General features: G+C 45.6%; 1 protein-coding gene across 1 annotated transcript; it reads left to right on the forward strand.

Moving 5' to 3' along the window:
- The first annotated feature begins 16,310 nt into the window (after positions 1 to 16,310).
- SOWAHD (sosondowah ankyrin repeat domain family member D) lies at positions 16,311 to 18,410 on the forward strand. Its single transcript, XM_019717024.3, has one exon. The coding sequence runs from the start codon at positions 16,875 to 16,877 to the stop codon at positions 17,826 to 17,828; it is 954 nt and encodes a 317-aa protein (XP_019572583.2). The 5' UTR covers positions 16,311 to 16,874; the 3' UTR covers positions 17,829 to 18,410.

Below are 18,410 nucleotides of genomic sequence, written 5' to 3' on the forward strand. Positions count from 1 at the left end.
GGACGGCCAGATGCTGCTCTCTGAATGACAGCTAAAGAAAACAATCTCCAGGGAAAGGACAAAGAAGCCTAAGGCCAGCCAGGGAGGTCACAGCCAAATCTGGATCACAAAACAAAACTAAGTCCAGCTCTTATTAACTGAAGTTTGCCACGTGCCAGGCATTGTGCTATGTGGTATCTTTGGAGGAGCTACTTCAATTCTTAGGAAACTCCTATGAGGCATAATTAACATGACCTCTGCTTTACAGACAGCACAGAGCAGCGCAGTGCTTTACAAAGGTCATATCGTTAAGTCTCCAAGTTGAGACTCAAATCAAGTCTGGTGACTCCAAAGCCCATTCGGTTAATTCTCCCCTGCAGGGCTATTATAACCATAAAATGAAATGTAATATATTAATAAGAGTAAAAATAACTGCCTCCTTCTATTGAGCACCAACAATGTGTCACACATTGTTCTAAGAGTTTTACAGGCAATAAATAACCCATTTAATTGTCACTATAACCCTGAAAGTAGGTATTATCATTGTTATCACCCTCCTTCTACAAATGAGGAAACTCATTTGTGTAGAATGAGGCAGAAGGTCCAGTTTACTGTAAATTTCCCAAGGGCTCCTGGATGGGGACTGGTCACCAGAAAGACTAAGCCGTGATTAGGAACTTGGAATTTTCAGCCTCACCCTTCATCCTCCAGAGAGGGGAGAGGGGCTGGATGTGGACTTAATAACCTGCCATGCCTCTGTGAGGAAGACTCCATAAAATCCCAATGGTAAGGGTTTGGAGAGCTTCCAGGCTGGTGATCACATCCACACAAAGAGGACGGCACACCCTAACTCCATTGGGACAGAAGCTCCTGCACTCGGGACCCTCCCAGACCTCGAACTATGTATCTCTTTATCTGGCTGTTCACCTTTATCCTTTATAATATCCTTTAATAAACTAGTAAACCTAAGTGTTTCCCTGAGTTCCGTGAGCCACTCTAGCAAATTAATCTAATCCAAGGAGGGAGCCTTTGGAACCTCTGATCTACACAGCCAGTTGACCAGAAGCACAGGTGACATAACCTGGGCTTGCGACGTGTCTGAAGTGGTAGGGGGTGGCAGTCTTGTGGGACTGAGCCCTTAATCTGTGAGATCTGATGCTATCTCTGGGTAGATAGTGTCAGAATTGAGTGAAATTATAGGACACCCAGCTGGTGTCTCAGAGAATTGCTTGATCTAAGGAAAAAGCTCCACACACTTGGTGACCAAAAGTGAAGTGTTTTGGATTCTGCAGTTGCAGAATCCAGACCTTCAATGTATAGAGACATGGCTGAGCAGCTAGGGGCTCTTCCCCTACCAGAAAGTCAACTCTTTTGGGAAAATTCCAAGTTTCTAATCATAGCTTGGTCTTTCTGGTGACCAGTCCCCATCCAGGAGTCTGCCAAGATCAACAAAAGATGTTCCTAGTGCTCTTATCATTTAGGAATTTACAAGGGTTTTAGGAGCTCTGTGCCAGGGACCAAGGTAGAGACTAATACATGTATTTTCTATAATCTCACAGTGGTCTTAAGGAAGAACTTTGGTGGAGTAGTGAGGGAAAAAGCCAGATTAGAGTACGTAAAAGAGAGGGTTGTAGGAAAAAGATGAGGCAGCAAATGCAGGTCGTTCTTTTTTTTTAAATATTTTATGTATTTATTTATTTTTATATTTTTATAGTTAGATATTTATCATTTACATCCCTCACACAGTGATAGCCCCCCTGCCCCCATCTACTACCCCTCTGACATCGCATGCAGCCATTACATTTCCACTGCCTCTATTCCTAATGCCGTACTCCACTTCTTGTAATAAACTTGTAGTTGACATTCATTATTGTTCAGCTTCAGCTTCAGGTGTACAGTGCAGTGATCAGGCATCTACATCTTCCCTGAGGTGGTCTCCCTAATGAGACAAGTGTCCATCGGATACCCTACAAAATCTTTACAACATTATTGATTACATTCCCCCAATTGACTTTCATATCCCCGTGGCAATCTTGTGGTTACCGATTGTGCTTTCTAATCCCCTCACCTTCCCCCTTATCCCCACCCCCACTCCCATCTAGCAACCTATCCGGAGAAATCCAAAACTCTAATTCAAAAAAATTTATGCACCCCTATGTTTATTGCAGCACTATACGCAATAGCCAAGACGTGGAAACACCCAAAATGCCCATCGGTAGACGACTAGATTAGGAAACTGTGGTACATTTATACAATGGAGTATTATGTAGCCATAAAGAAGAAAGAAATCTTACCGTTTGCAACAACATGGATGGACCTAGAGAACATTACATTAAGTGAAATAAGTCAGACAGAGAAAGACAAATACCATATGATCTCATTTATATGTGGACTCTAAAGAAAAGAATAAATGAATGAACTAATCAGAAACAGTTTCAGAGACAGAGTAAAAACTGAGCATTCCTTTTTTTATTGACTTTTTTCCTTTATTTTATATAGTTATATTTATTATTTATAGTTTATTATAGTTATATTTATAATAAACTATATATTTATAATAAACTATACATATATATAGTTATATATATAGTTACATATATACATATATATATATATATATGGTCACAGGATATGGAGTACTGCATACAGAATAGAGTCAATGGAATTGTAACAGCAGGTTGCTCTTTTGAACAATTTAGTAGAAGGGAAAAAGAGGCACGGGAAATAGCTAGAGGAAACCGTTTTTGTTTTTCTTCAATTGGAGAACAAACAGCATATTTGTGTGCCAATAGAAAAGAGCCAACAGAGAGAGGAAAAAATGATGATACAGGAGAAAGGGGGCAACTGCTGGAACAAGGTCTTGTGGTATGTGAGAGGGAGTGGGGTCAACTGTAGAAGTGGAGCATGGACAGTTCATTATAGTAATAGGACTTTGCAGAAACTCAGTATAGACTCTTCAACCCTAAAGGTTTGGAAGGACCTTAGAAGTGATGTACTCCAATTTTCTTACATATGCAGGAATTCCCCCAGGGAGCCTCCCAGAAAACTCTGGTCCAGCGTCCATGTGAACATCTCCAGTGATGATAAACTGGTTACTTCCCAAAGCGGCCATTTGCATTTTATGTCCCCTATGGTTAGATAGCTCTGCTTAATTGTACTGTGGCAAAATCTGTCTCTATCGTTTTCACCCACTGGACCAGGCTCTGTGCTCCAGGAACACAGAGACTTACAGTAACATAAACTGCCAAGCATTTTGCAGATTTCAAGCACTTTTTTAGAGACCCCTTCTCACTGAATCCTCAAAACAGTACAGTGAGGAAGGTATTATCTCCCCACTGCACTGATGAAGAAACCGAGGCTCAGGGAGATTAAGTGATTTACCAAAGAGAGCAGGCCTAGTAAATTGCAGAGTTGTGAATTCAGCTGGCAGTTCCTGAGTCCATAACTCACATGTTCCACTCCTCAATTCTGCCTTAAGTCCCCTCCCTCTCTCCCACGGGCCAGCCCTTCAATTTTTTAAAGGCAGCTGTCATGTTCCCCATGAGTCTTCCCCTCCAGTTAAACATTCCCAATTCTTTCAACTGTTTCTCATCAGGTGTCCCTTCACTCCTACAGATGGTCTCCAAAACATGAGCACAATAGTCCAGGTGGGGTCTGGCCCATCCCATCATACAGATCAGGCTTCTTGTACCCTCTTTTCTTTGCTCTGGACACTGTCCTACCATTCCTGCAGCCTGGAATCAAATTCCTGTCTTGGTAACAAAGCCTCAACAATCTGTTGTCTTATTCAGTTTCCACTCATAAATATGAATAATTTGCCTATGTGTTTTGGTCTGTTTTATCCTTTTACAAAATCTTCAGTCCCCAGGGACCCTGAGAAACAAATGTTATATGAACACAGAAGGAAATGTATGGGGCAGCCCCGACACTTAATTATACTTTAAAAAGTGTGGAGAAGTATGAAACCTACCCAACTGGCTAGAGTAGGCATGTGAGTCCTATTTGTCTTTGGAAGGAGTGTCTTCTCTCTGTATCTTGATGAATGAAACCATGTAGAGTTATTGCATCCACATGGATTTCCAGCAGCTCTGAGTGTCTGGCAGACAGGAAACAAGTGACTGTTCTTCCCAGCCCGCTCTTGACAAACTGGCTGCCAGGGACCCTAAGAACAGAACTCCTGATGATGCCAGCTGACCAACAGAAATGGGAGGCCAAATAGAGGCAGATTTTTCCTTGTGCCTTAAGGGAGCAGCCAAACTTCCAAAAGAATGGAAACTACCCTGTGATAGGTATTATTGAGCTGTAGATTTCAGAGGCCTAGAGCACCCCACAGGCAGTTGACCCTGATCTCTCCATTGTTTGGGCAGGGCCAAGCAGGGCTGTTTTTCTTCAAGGAGTTGGCAGCCTGTAGCAGGATGCCAAAGATGACATACAAATCCATTAGCAATGGCACTGGGACCAGCTGCAAAGCTCTTTACCTCTCCCTTTCCTTGCTGTTTTTGGGCACTGACAGCCACCCACTGCAAGAGCTGACCTAGGGACAGTGTCTTCTCTTGAGAGCCCATGCCCAGCTTGAGGTTTTCCTTGCCCATGTACCAAGCTGGAACAAACCCCCAGCATATCAAAGGGATCATGCTCTTAGCAGACCAATTGTGAGTGACTGACCACACCTACCCTAACTGACAGGTGAAAGCAGAGACAGATGAAACCACAATCTGTGACATTTTACTACAGAATGCACAGATGACAATGACAGACTCAGTGGCAGTAAAAACACAGGCCCTAGTTTTTGATCTCCAGAAACAGAATGAATGACAATGAGGTGCGGTAAAAAGTACAACCTAAAATGCTTCAAGTTGAGATGTCACCAGGTTCTGCCCATTTGAGTTGGAACGATGTTTAAGTGAACTCAACACATACAAGGGCCACTGAAACGTTGAGGCCAAGGCTTGGAGGCCTTGGGCATTTACAAAGATGTCACAAGCCCAAGCAGGGAATATCTTCCCTCACTTACTTCATACAAGAGGTAGAAATAGTATCACAGAGGAGCCGCCACAAAACATAGGGCTCAGATGGCAGAGTTGAGTGTACCTCCAGGAAAGGTCTCCAAGACCAGAATTCTCTCCCCTATCAGGCTCCCTGATGTCTGAGATCTCCACCATTAGAGCCACTCCTTCAGATTAAGTCATTGAAGGCCCCTATCACAAGGCAAATATTTCAGAGTATAGGCTATTGGCTAAACATCTGCCCTTTTGAGCCACACTGCCTGGGTTTGAAGGTCAACTCCACCACATATTACCTGTGCAATCTTGAATGAATCACTTAATCTCTTAACTTCTATGTGCCTCCTTCCTCATCTATAAAATGGGAGTAACACTGAAATCTATTACTGGACTGGAACTCATAAGGTTAGTTTGAGGATTCAATGAAGGGAAAAGTGATGAGGATCAGAAGAGTTAAGCAGAGCTGACTGGAGAAAGCAGAGCTGGGATAAATAGCATTTGCCCTGGCAGAAGGTAGAAGGGAAAAACTAGAGTCTGGTCACCTGCCTAGACCTTTAGCTTAGCCCCCTAAAACTCACTTTACAATCTAGTTCCACTTCCCACTGTCTGTCCTGTCCCACAACAGTTAACTGGTCATGTCCAGCTGTATATGGAAAGACAGCAATGCTTACTGAGGACAGCAATGGCATCTCTGGATCTGGAGGACAGCACATCAATGCTCTCTGTTGATGGATGCTTGGTTGGAGCCCTACCAAGGAAATCCTTGAAATAAAACTGATGCTGGGTCTTTATCCACAGCATGATTATCATTTAAAACCAATTACATCATTCTTCTTGGAGAACTCCCAAGAGGAACAAGATCAGGCCTTTTTTGTCTTTCACAAACCCTCAGCATCAAGTTCATCTTGGGTTGAATCAAGTTGTTCCCATAATCCTTTGGGAACCAGCTCACCACTTTTCTGGCTTGTAGTTGACCACTCCTGCCTTCAAAATGACAGGTCATGGGCATGGATAGTGGACAGGATTTGTCTATACCAGTGCTTCTCAAACTATGGTGAAAGATTGGTTATTTCTTTTTTAAATTTCCAATCTGTCATAAAACGTTACTTTTGTAAAATAAAATAAAAAATGGATCATACATTTGGATGCTGCAGCAATATCAAATTTCTAAAAATATTTTTAAACTCTCAATTTCTTTTCTTATCTTGTTGGACTGGAACCAGTCCACAGACTGGCACCATTCTAAGTCTCTCTGGACTCCATCTGCTCAGTGAGGAGATGCTGATAGCATGGATAGTGGAGTTCCTAAGAAAGGCTGGCTCTGTTGAGATTCTTTCCATTCCCTACCCGAAGCAACGATGGAAGAGATGCCAGACTGGTGGAAGATCTGCCACTTGCTAGCAGCCACGTGATGTTCAACAAGTTACCTAATCTCTCTGAACTTCAGTTTCTGCATCTATAAAATGAAGATAATGTCTAATACAGTAGTCCCCCCTCATCCACGGGGGATATGTCCAAGACCTTCAGTGGATGTCTGAAATTGTGGATAGTACCAAACCCTATATGCATATATACTATGTTTTTTTCCTATACATGCAAACCTATGATAAAGTTTAATATATAATTAGGCACAATAAGAGATTAACAATAACTAATAAAAAGATAAAATATTATAACAATATATTGTAATAAAAGTTATGCGAACGTGGTCTCTCTCTCTCTCTCTCTCTCTCTCTCTCTCTCTTTCTCTCTCTCTCTCTCTCTCTCTCCCTCTGTCTCTCTGTCTCTCATAAGTGAGACAGCTACTAAGTGACTCGGGGTCAGGTAGCATGTATAGTGTGGATACACTGGACAAAGGGATGATTCACGTCCTGGGGGGGACAGAGTGGGATGACAAGAATTTCATCACGCTACTCAGAATGGTCCACAGTTTAAAACAAATGAATTGTTTATTTCTGGAATTTTCCATTTAATATTTTTGGACCACGGTTGACTGTAACTGAAACTACAGAAGGTGAAATCACAAATAAGAGGGTACTACTGTAGTACCTTTCCTGTGAGGCTGTTGTAAGAATTAAATGAGATATAATATATGGAAAGCAGTTGGCACAGTGACTAGCACATAGCTAATTCTTACTGTGTGCTAACTTTGACAATATTGTCTATGAGGCAGATGGACTAGAGGCAATACTATGTGTGGGGACAGAGCCAGGAGTGTAGTTTCCAGGCTCTCGGCCTCACGTCGAAAGGTGCTCACTTGGGTAGTAAATGGCCATCAACTGTGAGTGGATGGCCATCAGCTGTATCTAGTTGGCTATCAGCTGTAACCAGTGAGCCATTGGCCACTAATATAACTGCTGTGGCTACGCTAGCAGAAAATGGAGGCTAGCAAGGGCGGATTGTGGATTGCGGATTGCAGAGAGGAGGATGCTGCCAGCGAGAATATAGTGTTATGACTCCCCTATCTATGGCTCCATGAGTGTTCCTTTTTGGCTTCACCATGTCCTGTGTTCTTATGTGGGGAGCGGGACCAGAGACCCCCGCATGACACCCTGCATGACACTATGTATTGGTTGAGAACCTAGGTTTAGTAGTCATTCCATTTTTGCCTTGGAATGCCAGCATGGCCACCTACTCCATTTTGTCACCTGTAAAATGGAGATAACACTCATAGCTACCTCACAGGGCTGTGGGGAAGATCCAGGGCTCAGCTCTGTGCCTGTCTTGCATATAGTAAGTACCCAATGACTGGTAGTTAGATTCCAGTTATGCCCACATCCTCCCTCTAATCATAACTCCTACTCTGCCATAGACCATTCAGCAGAGAAACGTGTCCTCTGCTGGGAGAATAAGATTCAGCAGTCGTACCCCATTTGGTGTCTGAAACCAGAAACTGTGTGTCTGCTATCAGCCAGAAGCTTTTGGTCGTAATAGAAGGAGAATGGGCATTGGAGTCAAATAGACCTGTTTGAATACTCTCTCCATCACACACTAGCTATGTATCCTTGAGTAAGTTTCTTCACCTGTCAGTAATTCAGTTGCCTCATTTGTAAAATGGAACCAACACAATGAGCCAGTTGTCTCCAAAGTGCAGTGTGCAAGATGATTCATTGAGGTGTGGGAAGCAAATATTAGAACTTCTTTTTAAGTTTATTTTGTAACAAAAAGATAAAAGGAATTAAATTGTAATGTAAACAAGACATGGGGTGACACTGGCACCCTCACATGGTCTATTTGTTAGATAGTCTCTGATGGACATCCTGAAGGAGGAATAGGAACTCCACAACACAGAAGGGTTGATGGTGGCACCCACCCTCCTTTCATTCTATTTTTAGCCTATCCCAAAATTATGCAATTTCTGTGTTGGGTTGTGAATTTACAGATTATAACATCTGGTTTTAACTAAACCAATCCTCCATAAATGGAAAAGTGGCTTGAAAAAAATCCTATAAATAAACCACAGTCTGAATGAAGATAATATGAAGAATACAAATACAAGTAGACAATAGGAAAATGGCAAAACTGATTAATCTTCCATTGCTAGTATGAGCTTTTCATCAGCCCCAATGCAAAGTAAAAGCAACAATGAACGAATTGGTTCTGGTAAGAAAGCAGCCTTAAAAAAAGAAAGAAAGAAGTGGTTCCCAGAGGGTAAGGGGGGTGGGGGGTGGGAGATGAGGGTAAGGGGGATCAAATATATGGTGATGGAAGGTGAACTGACTCTGGGTGGTGAACACACAATGGGATTTATAGATGATGTAAGACAGAATTGTACACCTGAAATCTATGTAATTTTACTAACAATTGTCACCCCAATAAATTAAAAAAGAAAGAAAGAATCAAGAAACCTACTTAAAGTATGATTCACATCCACTTTGTTAATAACAAACCCAGTTTAAGTGTGTACTTTGCCTTGATACATTAGTTAATAATAATATGAAGCAACTGTGATCAACAAGATCTTTAAAATCTAAGCATCTTCAATATGGATGCTTAATGATCTGTGGTGGTAGTTAAGATGGTATTTACTTTTCATGGCAACTTTGAAACAGAAACATGCCCAGAAATTCTTTGACACTCTTCTTTTTGAGAGGAAAAGTCTATGCCCCCTTCCCTTGAATCTGAGACAACAGAGTATGGTGGAAGTGATGCTGCCCCACTTCCAAAGCTAGATCATAACCACATAGAGAGACCACCTATATATATCATTTCTCAGCCTTTTGGCTAAGAGAGGCCACCTATAAGTGTTCTGGTCAGCAGCCCCAGCTGATGTCCCACCCAGCCAAATAGCCATAATGTAATGAGAGACATGTGAGGAAAGACATCTCCAGATGATTCCAGGTCCCAGGTGTCCAGTCACCTCCAGCCATCATATCTTCCCATGGATCTACTCCCTGATGTCATGGAGTAGAGACGAGCCATCCCCATGTAGCCTGACTGAATTCTTGACCTACAGAATCCATCAGAATAATAAAATGGTTATTTTTTCACCACGAAGTTTTGGGGTGATTTGTTATACAGCAACAGAAACTGAAAGGGTAATAAAAGGGAGGGGTGCAAACGAGACTTCTGGGTGCTGTGATAGTCTATTTCTTGATCTGGGTTCTGGTTACACAAGTGTGTTCAATTTGTAAAAAGCTGTACACTTATGATTTGTGTACTTTTCTACATGTATGTCATATTTGCAGAAAAGAAAATCAGACCATAAAGATAAATCTCTACTATTTTTTCAGTAATGTTTAACGTGTCATTTTCAATATAGTACTTTATTAAATCTCACTAAACGTAAACATACATGTTCAGAAGAAGCTTCATTGGAAGTTTCTTACTAAATAATGAAAAACGAAAGTTCACAGATCCTTTGGGAAAACACTTATTTTTCTTATCGTGGTAAAAATGGTCAAAATAAATCCATGTGAAACAATATGGTGACAAACTAAAATCCATTCCTTTGTCAGCAAATACTATTGGAAGACATCTAGAAAAAAATCACTTAAGATTTGAACAAACAGTATTGGAATAAATGATACAGTTTGGGAGGTTTGCTGTATAGCTGGATAAAATGTTTCTAACATTTTCAGCTTTGTATTTGCTAGATTCCATTTCAATAATGAAATCCACAAAGAACTTCTTTTTGTGGACTATTAAAGGAAAGATGTAAAGATGATATAGTCTGAACAGAAAATGACTTGTTTAATTTTCAAACTGTCTTATAGAAAAACTGGAAATTCAATTTTTTACACTATAAAGTACTGCTTTGACAGGAATTTTTTCAAAAGGTGCAGGAGGACTTCAAGGTAACTTTACTGAAAAAGTTGGCAAGCTATTACAGAAAAGATAACGAAGCTTGAAATATGCAAAGTGCTATTGAGTCAATATGGTATAGAAACTAGATTTTTGATATACAGTAAAATCTTTACAGTATTCTATTTTGTAACAAAATAGGGAGTAACTCTCCCTTTGTCATTTTGGTACCAGGCAGAGGTTGGCTGGTTATTTTGTGACAAAATCCTTAAAACAGTTTTCAAACTAAAAGATACACTTTCCTTTCACATCCCAAAGAGAAACATGTACCCATTAGCAGTCACTCTCCATTAGCCTTTTCCCTCCCCAACCCACCTCCCAGCCGAGGTAACCACTAACCTACTTTCTGTCTCTATGGATTTGCCTCTTCCAGACATTTCATATAAGTGGAATCAACAATATGCAGTCTTTTCTGTCTGACTTCTTCCACTTAGCATAATGCTTTCAAGGTTCTTCCATGTTGTAGCGTGTATCATTATTTAGTTTCTTTTTATGACCAAATAATATTCCATTGCATGGATATACCACATTTTATTTATCCAGTCATCTGTTGATGGACATGGGGTTCTTTTATCTTTTGGCTATTGTGAATACAGCTACTATTAATTTTCATGTATGATAATGCATGTTTAATGATTGGCACAAAGCCTGCCAGGCACCAAAGTACTCAATACCAGCAGGTAGCTATTATCCGTATTATTAGGGAGTGTAACATTGGGCTATTTGGGACACAGTGTCTGGATGTCAGAAATGGAAGGCAGAAGTCACCAAGGACAACATTCACTTACTGCACAATGTTGTTAAGGGCTGTTTCTGCCCACCATACCCAAATGAATATGACAATATGACACAGAGGCATAAGCACAGACTCTGCTCTACCGCTTTCGAGCTATGTGACTCTGGTCAGTCACTTAACCTCTCTCAGCCTGTGTGTGAATTGGATATAAATGTTGTCTTTTCTATTTATGTCACAGACTTGTTACCTGGGTCAAAGAGATAATTTAAAAATATAAAAGCACTTTGAAAACCATAAGGGATTATTATTTCAAGCTTTACATATTACAGACACCAATTCCTCTTAAATAAAGTAAGGAAACACCCTGTTCTGCTCACCATCCTCCCTCTCTCCAGATTGTTCACATTCTCTTCAAGATGACAGGACACCCTGACCTTCTCACCACAGCCCCTGATCTAGCACCTCCTTCCTTGCCTCTACTTAAGGGCCAAGGGTGAGCCACCTGATCCTGGGTAAAAACCTGAATTCACATCAACAAAGGGTCTGCAGTGACTCTTTCCTCCCAGGTTGAAATCTGTGTGACCTTTCTGGTTTTCTCAATCTCTAGTTGGTTACAGCACCCTCGTGTGTCTCCACACTTTAGGTCTTTTCATGGCAGTATCAATAAAACGTGTCATGGAAAATTTTTTTCTCATCACACTTCAGGGCCCATGCTTGGCACTTGGACTCCAGTTAAGCCACTGCATTCCATAGTCGTTGACAGATTTCCTGCTTGCACTCAGGCCTGAAGATTTCTTTCTGCTCCCTTCACACCCCTTACTCCTTAGTCATTTTGAGAAACCCTGGTCTCCTGGTTCACAGATGTCAACTTGGTCCTACCACCTCTATTATTCCAAGCTTAACCAGCTCCCAAAGTAAGATCATAACTTTTTTCTAAAAAGTACATTACATTTTACCAAAGGACTGGGGAAAAAGGTAATTCCAAAGTACCAAGAAAGAATTTTTAAAGTGTTTACTAAATGATTTGTTCTATAGCCTAAGGAAAAGTTATTCCGAATGTTAAACCTTTCACAGGAGTCTTCTCATGTAAAGCCCTGGCACTTGGAAAGGGGCAAATGACAACCAGAGACAGTGACATCTGGCAGTGTGTGTACACACACACACACACACACACACACACACACACACACACACACTGTGGGGACAGAGCCCCAGAGAGCAGCTTCCAGGCTCTCGGCCTAACGTGGAAAGGTGCTGGCTCGGGTAGTAGATGGCCATCAGCTGTGACTAGTTGGCCATCAGCTGTAACCCTTGAGCCACTGGCCACTAATATAACTGCTGCGGCTGTGTTGTGGAGTAGAGTCGAGGAGAGTCGTCGGTCGGTTGGCAGAAAAGCGGACAGCAGGTCCCACGTCGTGTGAATCCAGCCTCCAGCGAGACTATAGTGGTATGACTCCCCTACCTATGGCTCCGTGGGTGTTCCTTTTTGGCTTCACCATGTCCTGCGTTCTTGTGTGGGGAGCGGGAGCATAGACCACGCAGGCTGCCCCACATGACACACACACACACACACACACACACACACACACACACTCAAACATACACTCGCACTATCACAGCCACACACTCTTTTGCTCAGTGGGAAAGAAGCTTTCTATCTCATGGCTTGCTCTCTCACTGAAAATCATGTGATGCTATCAGCGCAGGTCTTTGGAAGAAGGAAATATATATTTTATACCTGGAACCTCAGGAATGTTCTCTGTGGTAAATGCCCTTGTATAAAGAGGAATAGACAGGAGAGCTCTCTTCACCATGTGAGCACATAGCCAGAAGGCAGCCATCTTCAAACCAGAAAAGGGCTCTCACCAGAATATGACTTTGCTGGCACCCTGATCTTAGACTTCAAATCTCCAGTACTGTGAAAAATAAGTTTCTGTTGTTTAAGCCAAAAAAAGGAAAAAAGAAAGAAAGAAAGAAAGAAAGAAAGAAAGAAAGAAAGAAAGAAAGAAAAAAAGAGAAAAAAATTCTCTGTTCCCTCCATCAGCGAGGGTTATGGTAGCTTGTGAAGGACTTTACTTCCCATATTCACCTCTCACCTGTTTGCGTCTGTGGATTTTTCTGGATCCATAAGCCCCACTGGCAAACTCCACTGAAAGCTGGAGATATGTGCCTTTGGCTTCTCCTCAGGTGCATGTTTTGAAAAGCTGCGTGTAAATTAATTTTTTGCAGAACAATGTATTCCCATTGACTTCCAATAAGATTTTTGAGCCTCTCTCTCTTAATCGATATTGATTTTCAATGTATGCCCAACAGTTCAGCTTTAAGTTCATCTGCCTCTTGCCATCCTCTCTGACAATTATTTTCTTAGATTTTATTGTGGAAGGGGAACAGGACTTTATTGGGGAACAGTGTGTACTTCCAGGCCTTTTTTCGAAGTCAAGTTGTTGTCCTTTCAGTCTTAGTTGTGGAGGGCGCAGGTCAGCTCCAGGTCCAGTTGTCGTTGCTAGTTGCAGGGGGCACAGCCCACCATCCCTTGCGGGAGTCGAACTGGCAACCTTGTGGTTGAGAGGATGCGCTCCAACCAACTGAGCCATCCGGGAGCTCAGCAGCAGCTCAGTTCAAGGTGCTGTGTTCAATCTTAGTTGCAGGGGGCGGAGCCCACCATCCCTTGCAGGACTCGAGGAGTTGAACCAGCAACCTTGTGGTTGAGAGCCCACTGGCCCATGTGGGAATCGAACCAGCAGCCTTTGGAGTTAGGAGCTCTAACCGCCTGAGACACTGGGCAGGCCCTCTCTGACAATTATTTAAACCTCCTCTGGAAAATGAAGAAACGACCAATGAGGCATTAAGGTCTCTTCTAGTTTAAATAGTCCAGGGTCTGTAAACAAACCTATAAATACATTAGAGAGGCTGCTGTTTGTAAAAGACACCAGGTACCACCATCTCAAATGCAAATACTCACCCTACATCTAAGTTTTGGGGAGGCTCTATCCCAGGGCTTGAGGGATTTTTGCCCCTCTCCCTTAAAGGGGAGCAGTTGCCTCAGGTGACTGGCATCTTCATTTTAGGAGGGTTGGTACTATCCCTTCCGATTTCTGATCCCTCTATCTGCACCCCCCCACACACTCCCAGAGACCCTCTCTACTGAAATAGAGATGGGTGCTGGGATTCTGGGGAACCGTGCGTGCAGCTGGTGACCTAGGATAGAAAGCACTTGCTAAGTAAAGATTAAATGAGTTGTTAGGGAGGCACTGTGGCTTTAGTCTCTGGCAACAGAGTTAAGCAAGGGCACGTGCATCATGGGTCTGTGGCACTGGTCAGGTAACTGCATTTGCAGTCTTTGAACTGGAACCAGAGATATTATTAGTGCTGATAGCGAAGGGAATTGCCTGCTTAGTGGTGAGGAAAATTAATAGTCCAAACATTCTTCAATCCTGCAGTCTCCATGTTGGCATTTTGATTTAAAAAAATATTGCTGCAGCTGTTTGCATATTCTGGAAGTGTGTGTGCATGTGTGTGGTTTGGTGTTTACAGATTTGGGGTTTCGGAGGGGAGTTTCCAGAGCAACGGAAGTAACTGCTTGTCAGTCATGGCTCATTTTGAAAATAAAAGCCTGAAAGCTTGGGGCCCACTCTGGGCCTGGGCCTGGGCCTGGCCTTTGCCTCTGAGGAGTTAGCAAAGACCAGGAGGTAGCTTTGGCTAGTGGGCTCCATGAATGAACCACTTGATCACTATTATTTTTTTAATGAATTGACCAAATCTATGAGTTGCTTTTGGTGTCGGGCAGATTCAATCTGAGGCAGAAATGTGGGAGTGAGCATCAAGGTTCTGGCTGCAGACACACCCCCAGACACAAACATAAAATGCCCCCACCACATATACACACAATCACATTTTTCCAGGCTGCCAACCCAGAACAAGGTAACAGATATTTCTCACACACCTACTAGGTGCACAAGGATAGTATAACAGTAATCAAAGAGTGTAGAGTTTAATTAAGGAGAGAAATACAACACAAGGCAGTCTGTGCCAGGTGCCAAAGGAGTAATACAAACAAATGATTGGAGGGAGGAAAGGGATTACTCTGGGCTGGGGTAATCAGAGGTGGCTTACTGGAAAAGGTAGAAACTGAGGCCAACCTTGAAGGACAGGGAAAAGAACTTCACTAGACAGAAACTGTGAGGGAGGACATTCTAGGTGGATGTCCTAGTCAAGTTCAAGATATGCTTAGGTTAGGACAAGTCCATCCCTTTGACTGAAACTTGGGGCTCGTGTGAGTGATTTGCATTCGATAAGCCTGGCCTGAATGCCAGTTCCTCTGTGCCAGAACAAAGGCTATGGTGTCACACAGACCTGCTCTGCCACTTCCTGATGGGTGACCTTGGGTAAGTGGCCTAACCACTCTTCAAACTGTGTTAACATATATAAATCATCTAGCACAGTGCCAGGCACATAGTAAATGTTCAAAAATGGATTACAAATGCATAGTCTGTCATGAAGGAAAGCTTGAGATATTTAGGGCTGATCCCAAATATTTGAGGGCCAAGGAGAAAAAACCTCTGATACCTTCCATCATACCTACCTGGGCCCACTGGAGTGGACTGGCTTGGCCTAAGCCCCTATCTCCTCTGGCCTAGACTATTGGAACAGCCTCCTGGCTTTCTGCCTCTGCTTCTCCCAAAATCATCTTCCTAAACACCACTGTTAATTATGGCTGTCCCTCTCTGCCTCAAGAACCTTTTATGGCTCCAGGTTGCTTATTGACTGAACTCCCTAACATGGGAGTGAGGGGGGCAGGAGGCAAAAGCTACCATTTATTGAGGGAAGGAACGAGCAAAGAGGATGCCAGCGTTAGGAGTAAAAAGGTAAAATATCTTCCTCTTTTAAAAGCCCCTCAGCTCTGAATTCACAGAAATCACCAGGTCCCCGAGGGAGACATCTCTGAAGAGGGCTAACTCAGATTCACCTGCACCTGCTTCTTCAAGCCAACCTAGGAGAAGTTAAAGAGGGGAAAAGAGGACGGAGCAAGGACCTGCGGGGAGGCAGGGGAATACCCCTATTCGGTTCCCAGGCAGGGCTTCTGCCTCGGCTCTTGTCTCGGGTTTCTCTGCAGCAATCCAGCGTAGCTCGGGACTCCGCGGGAAGGGTCCAGACGGCACAAAGGGCAGAGGAGGCGAACCCGCCTCACAACGGGCAGCCGGCCGCTTCTGTAAATGCTAGGCACGACACAAAGGCGGCTCGGGGACAAAGTGCAGGGCGACTCCTGAGGAGATAAGAGGGACGGCTAAGGAAGGGGGAGGGGAGCGAGCGCCCTGGAGCTCCAGGCTCTCGCTCTGGGCTTTGGCTGGCAGCCGAGCTCAGCCCGCCGGGGAGGGGGCGCTCTCGAGCCTCTTCACCCCAGCTGCTGCAGGGATGTCGAGAAGGGCTGCTGGGGCAGCAGGGCTGCTCCGGGCGACACTCTGGGCCCGCCTGCAGCCCTCTCTGGCGCCCGCCCCTCCTTTGCCCGCGGGGGCCGGGAAGCGGGGCTACCCAGCTCACCTGGCCGTTTGAGGCGGGCGGTCCGCGATCCCGGGAGCGGAGGTGGCGGCGGTACCCCGGGTGCGGGACAGGGGCTTACCCTGGGACTCCGCCAGAGCTCCCACCCCTCCACGCCCCCACGCCCTTGCTGCGGCCCTCCCCCTGCTAGCTCACTCACTGCTTCCCTCCCCTCCCCTCATTTGCTCCCTCCCTCCCTCCGAGCCCAATTGCTCAAGACGCTTCCTTCCCCAACACCAGCGCCAGTTCCTCTCCCAGTGGGGCCCGGGAAGGGCCGCGAACGCTAGACGCGGGGACCTCAGCGGAGCTGCAGGACCATGGCTGAGCCCCGAGGGGCCGCGACCCCGGCGCCCAGGGCCTCCCTGACACGGAGCGCTCTGAGCCTGCGAAGCGACCCGCAGCCCCGCCCCTCTAGAGTGGACGCCCGCAGCCTGGGCAGGTACCCGGGAAGCTCCGCCGCCTCCCGGGAGCCCCCCTTCCACGGCTCGCTGACGCTCTCGGGAGCGGGCTCGGGGCGCCGGCGGGGAGCGCTGAGGGAGTTGCTGGGGCTACAAGGGGCGGCTTCTGCCGGGTGGCTGTCAGAGGAGCGCGCTGAGGAGCAGCCCCCGGGTGGGCCGAACGGAGCGGGCGCCAGCAGACTGTGCCTGGAGCCCCGGGAGCACGCGTGGATACTGGCAGCCGCCGAGGGCCGCTTTGAGGAGCTGCGGGAGCTGCTGGAAGCGGAGCCAGGGCTGCTGCTGCGGAGCGACCCGATCACTGGCTACTCGGTGCTGCACTGGCTGGCCAAGCACGGGCGCCACGAGGAGCTCATCCTGGCGCACAACTTCGCCCAGAGCCGGGGGCTGCGGCTCGAAGTGAGCGCCCCGGGGAGTGGCGGCCTCACGCCCCTTCACCTGGCGGCCCAGCAGGGCCACGACCTGGTCATCAAGGTGCTGGTGGGCGCCTTGGGGGCTGACCCCACGCACCGCGACCACAGTGGCCACCGGGCCTGTCACTACCTGCGGCCCGACGCGCCCCGCAGCCTGCGGGAGCTGTCGGGGGCCGAGGACTGGGAGACCGCGGGCGGCTGCGAGCGGAACAACTCCAACAACAACAGCAGCGGCGCCGCCGCGTGGACGCTGAGAAAGACTCAGAGCACAGTGGGTGCGACGGCCATGGAGACAACAGCGAGAGCAGCGGCGTTGCCCCGCAAGAAGGATTCCACCAGCAGCCGGGTAGCGCAAATTCAAGGCTTTTTTCGTCAAATGTTCCCCTTCTTCAAGGACCGTTGAGGGAGACTTAGGCTGATAAGCGCGGAGGGACTGCCAGGCTATGGCGAGACCTCGGTCCTTGGTTGTCCCGGGTCCCACCGATGGGGCAGTACCTTGGACGTGGCCGAGTGCACCGGGCCTTCCAGGAGCAGATCACCTCGGTGGTCTGTCTCAGGTACCTGTCACAGGTCTCCTGCAGCCACTGGCCAGGAGACCCGGGGACCAGGGCCCCCCTAACCCAGAAGGAGCAAAGACTAAGCTGTCCTGGCGCCGAATCCCAAAAGGAGTTAGGAGCAGAAACGTGGTCCTGGTTGGGGGAGGGAAAGTTAAGCTTCCAGTAGCCATTTCTGAGCAGGCGGAAGCTCTGGGTTTATTAGGAAACATTTGCTAGAAGAATGAGTTAAGACTGTAAACCACTGATGCGGAGGAAGCGCATAACTTCAGGCTTCACTTGGTTATTAAGGGTCATTTTGTGCTGCCATAGTAAGCCCCCGGCACCCGGCTCCTGAAGCAACCACGCCTTACCGGTACCTTTTCTAATGTAACACGGATGACTTCTTAAGCATATTAAAGTGGAATTCTGTTTTCCTTTCGCATGACAAA

Source organism: Rhinolophus sinicus, chromosome 18 (genome assembly GCF_057876585.1).
Source record: "Rhinolophus sinicus isolate RSI-liver-muscle chromosome 18, RSI-T2T, whole genome shotgun sequence".
Taxonomy (NCBI): Eukaryota; Metazoa; Chordata; class Mammalia; order Chiroptera; family Rhinolophidae; genus Rhinolophus; species Rhinolophus sinicus.

Excerpts from the sequence above, each read along its gene's own strand:
- SOWAHD (XM_019717024.3), top strand. The coding sequence starts at position 16,875 with ATGGCTGAGCCCCGAGGGGCCGCGACCCCGGCGCCCAGGGCCTCCCTG.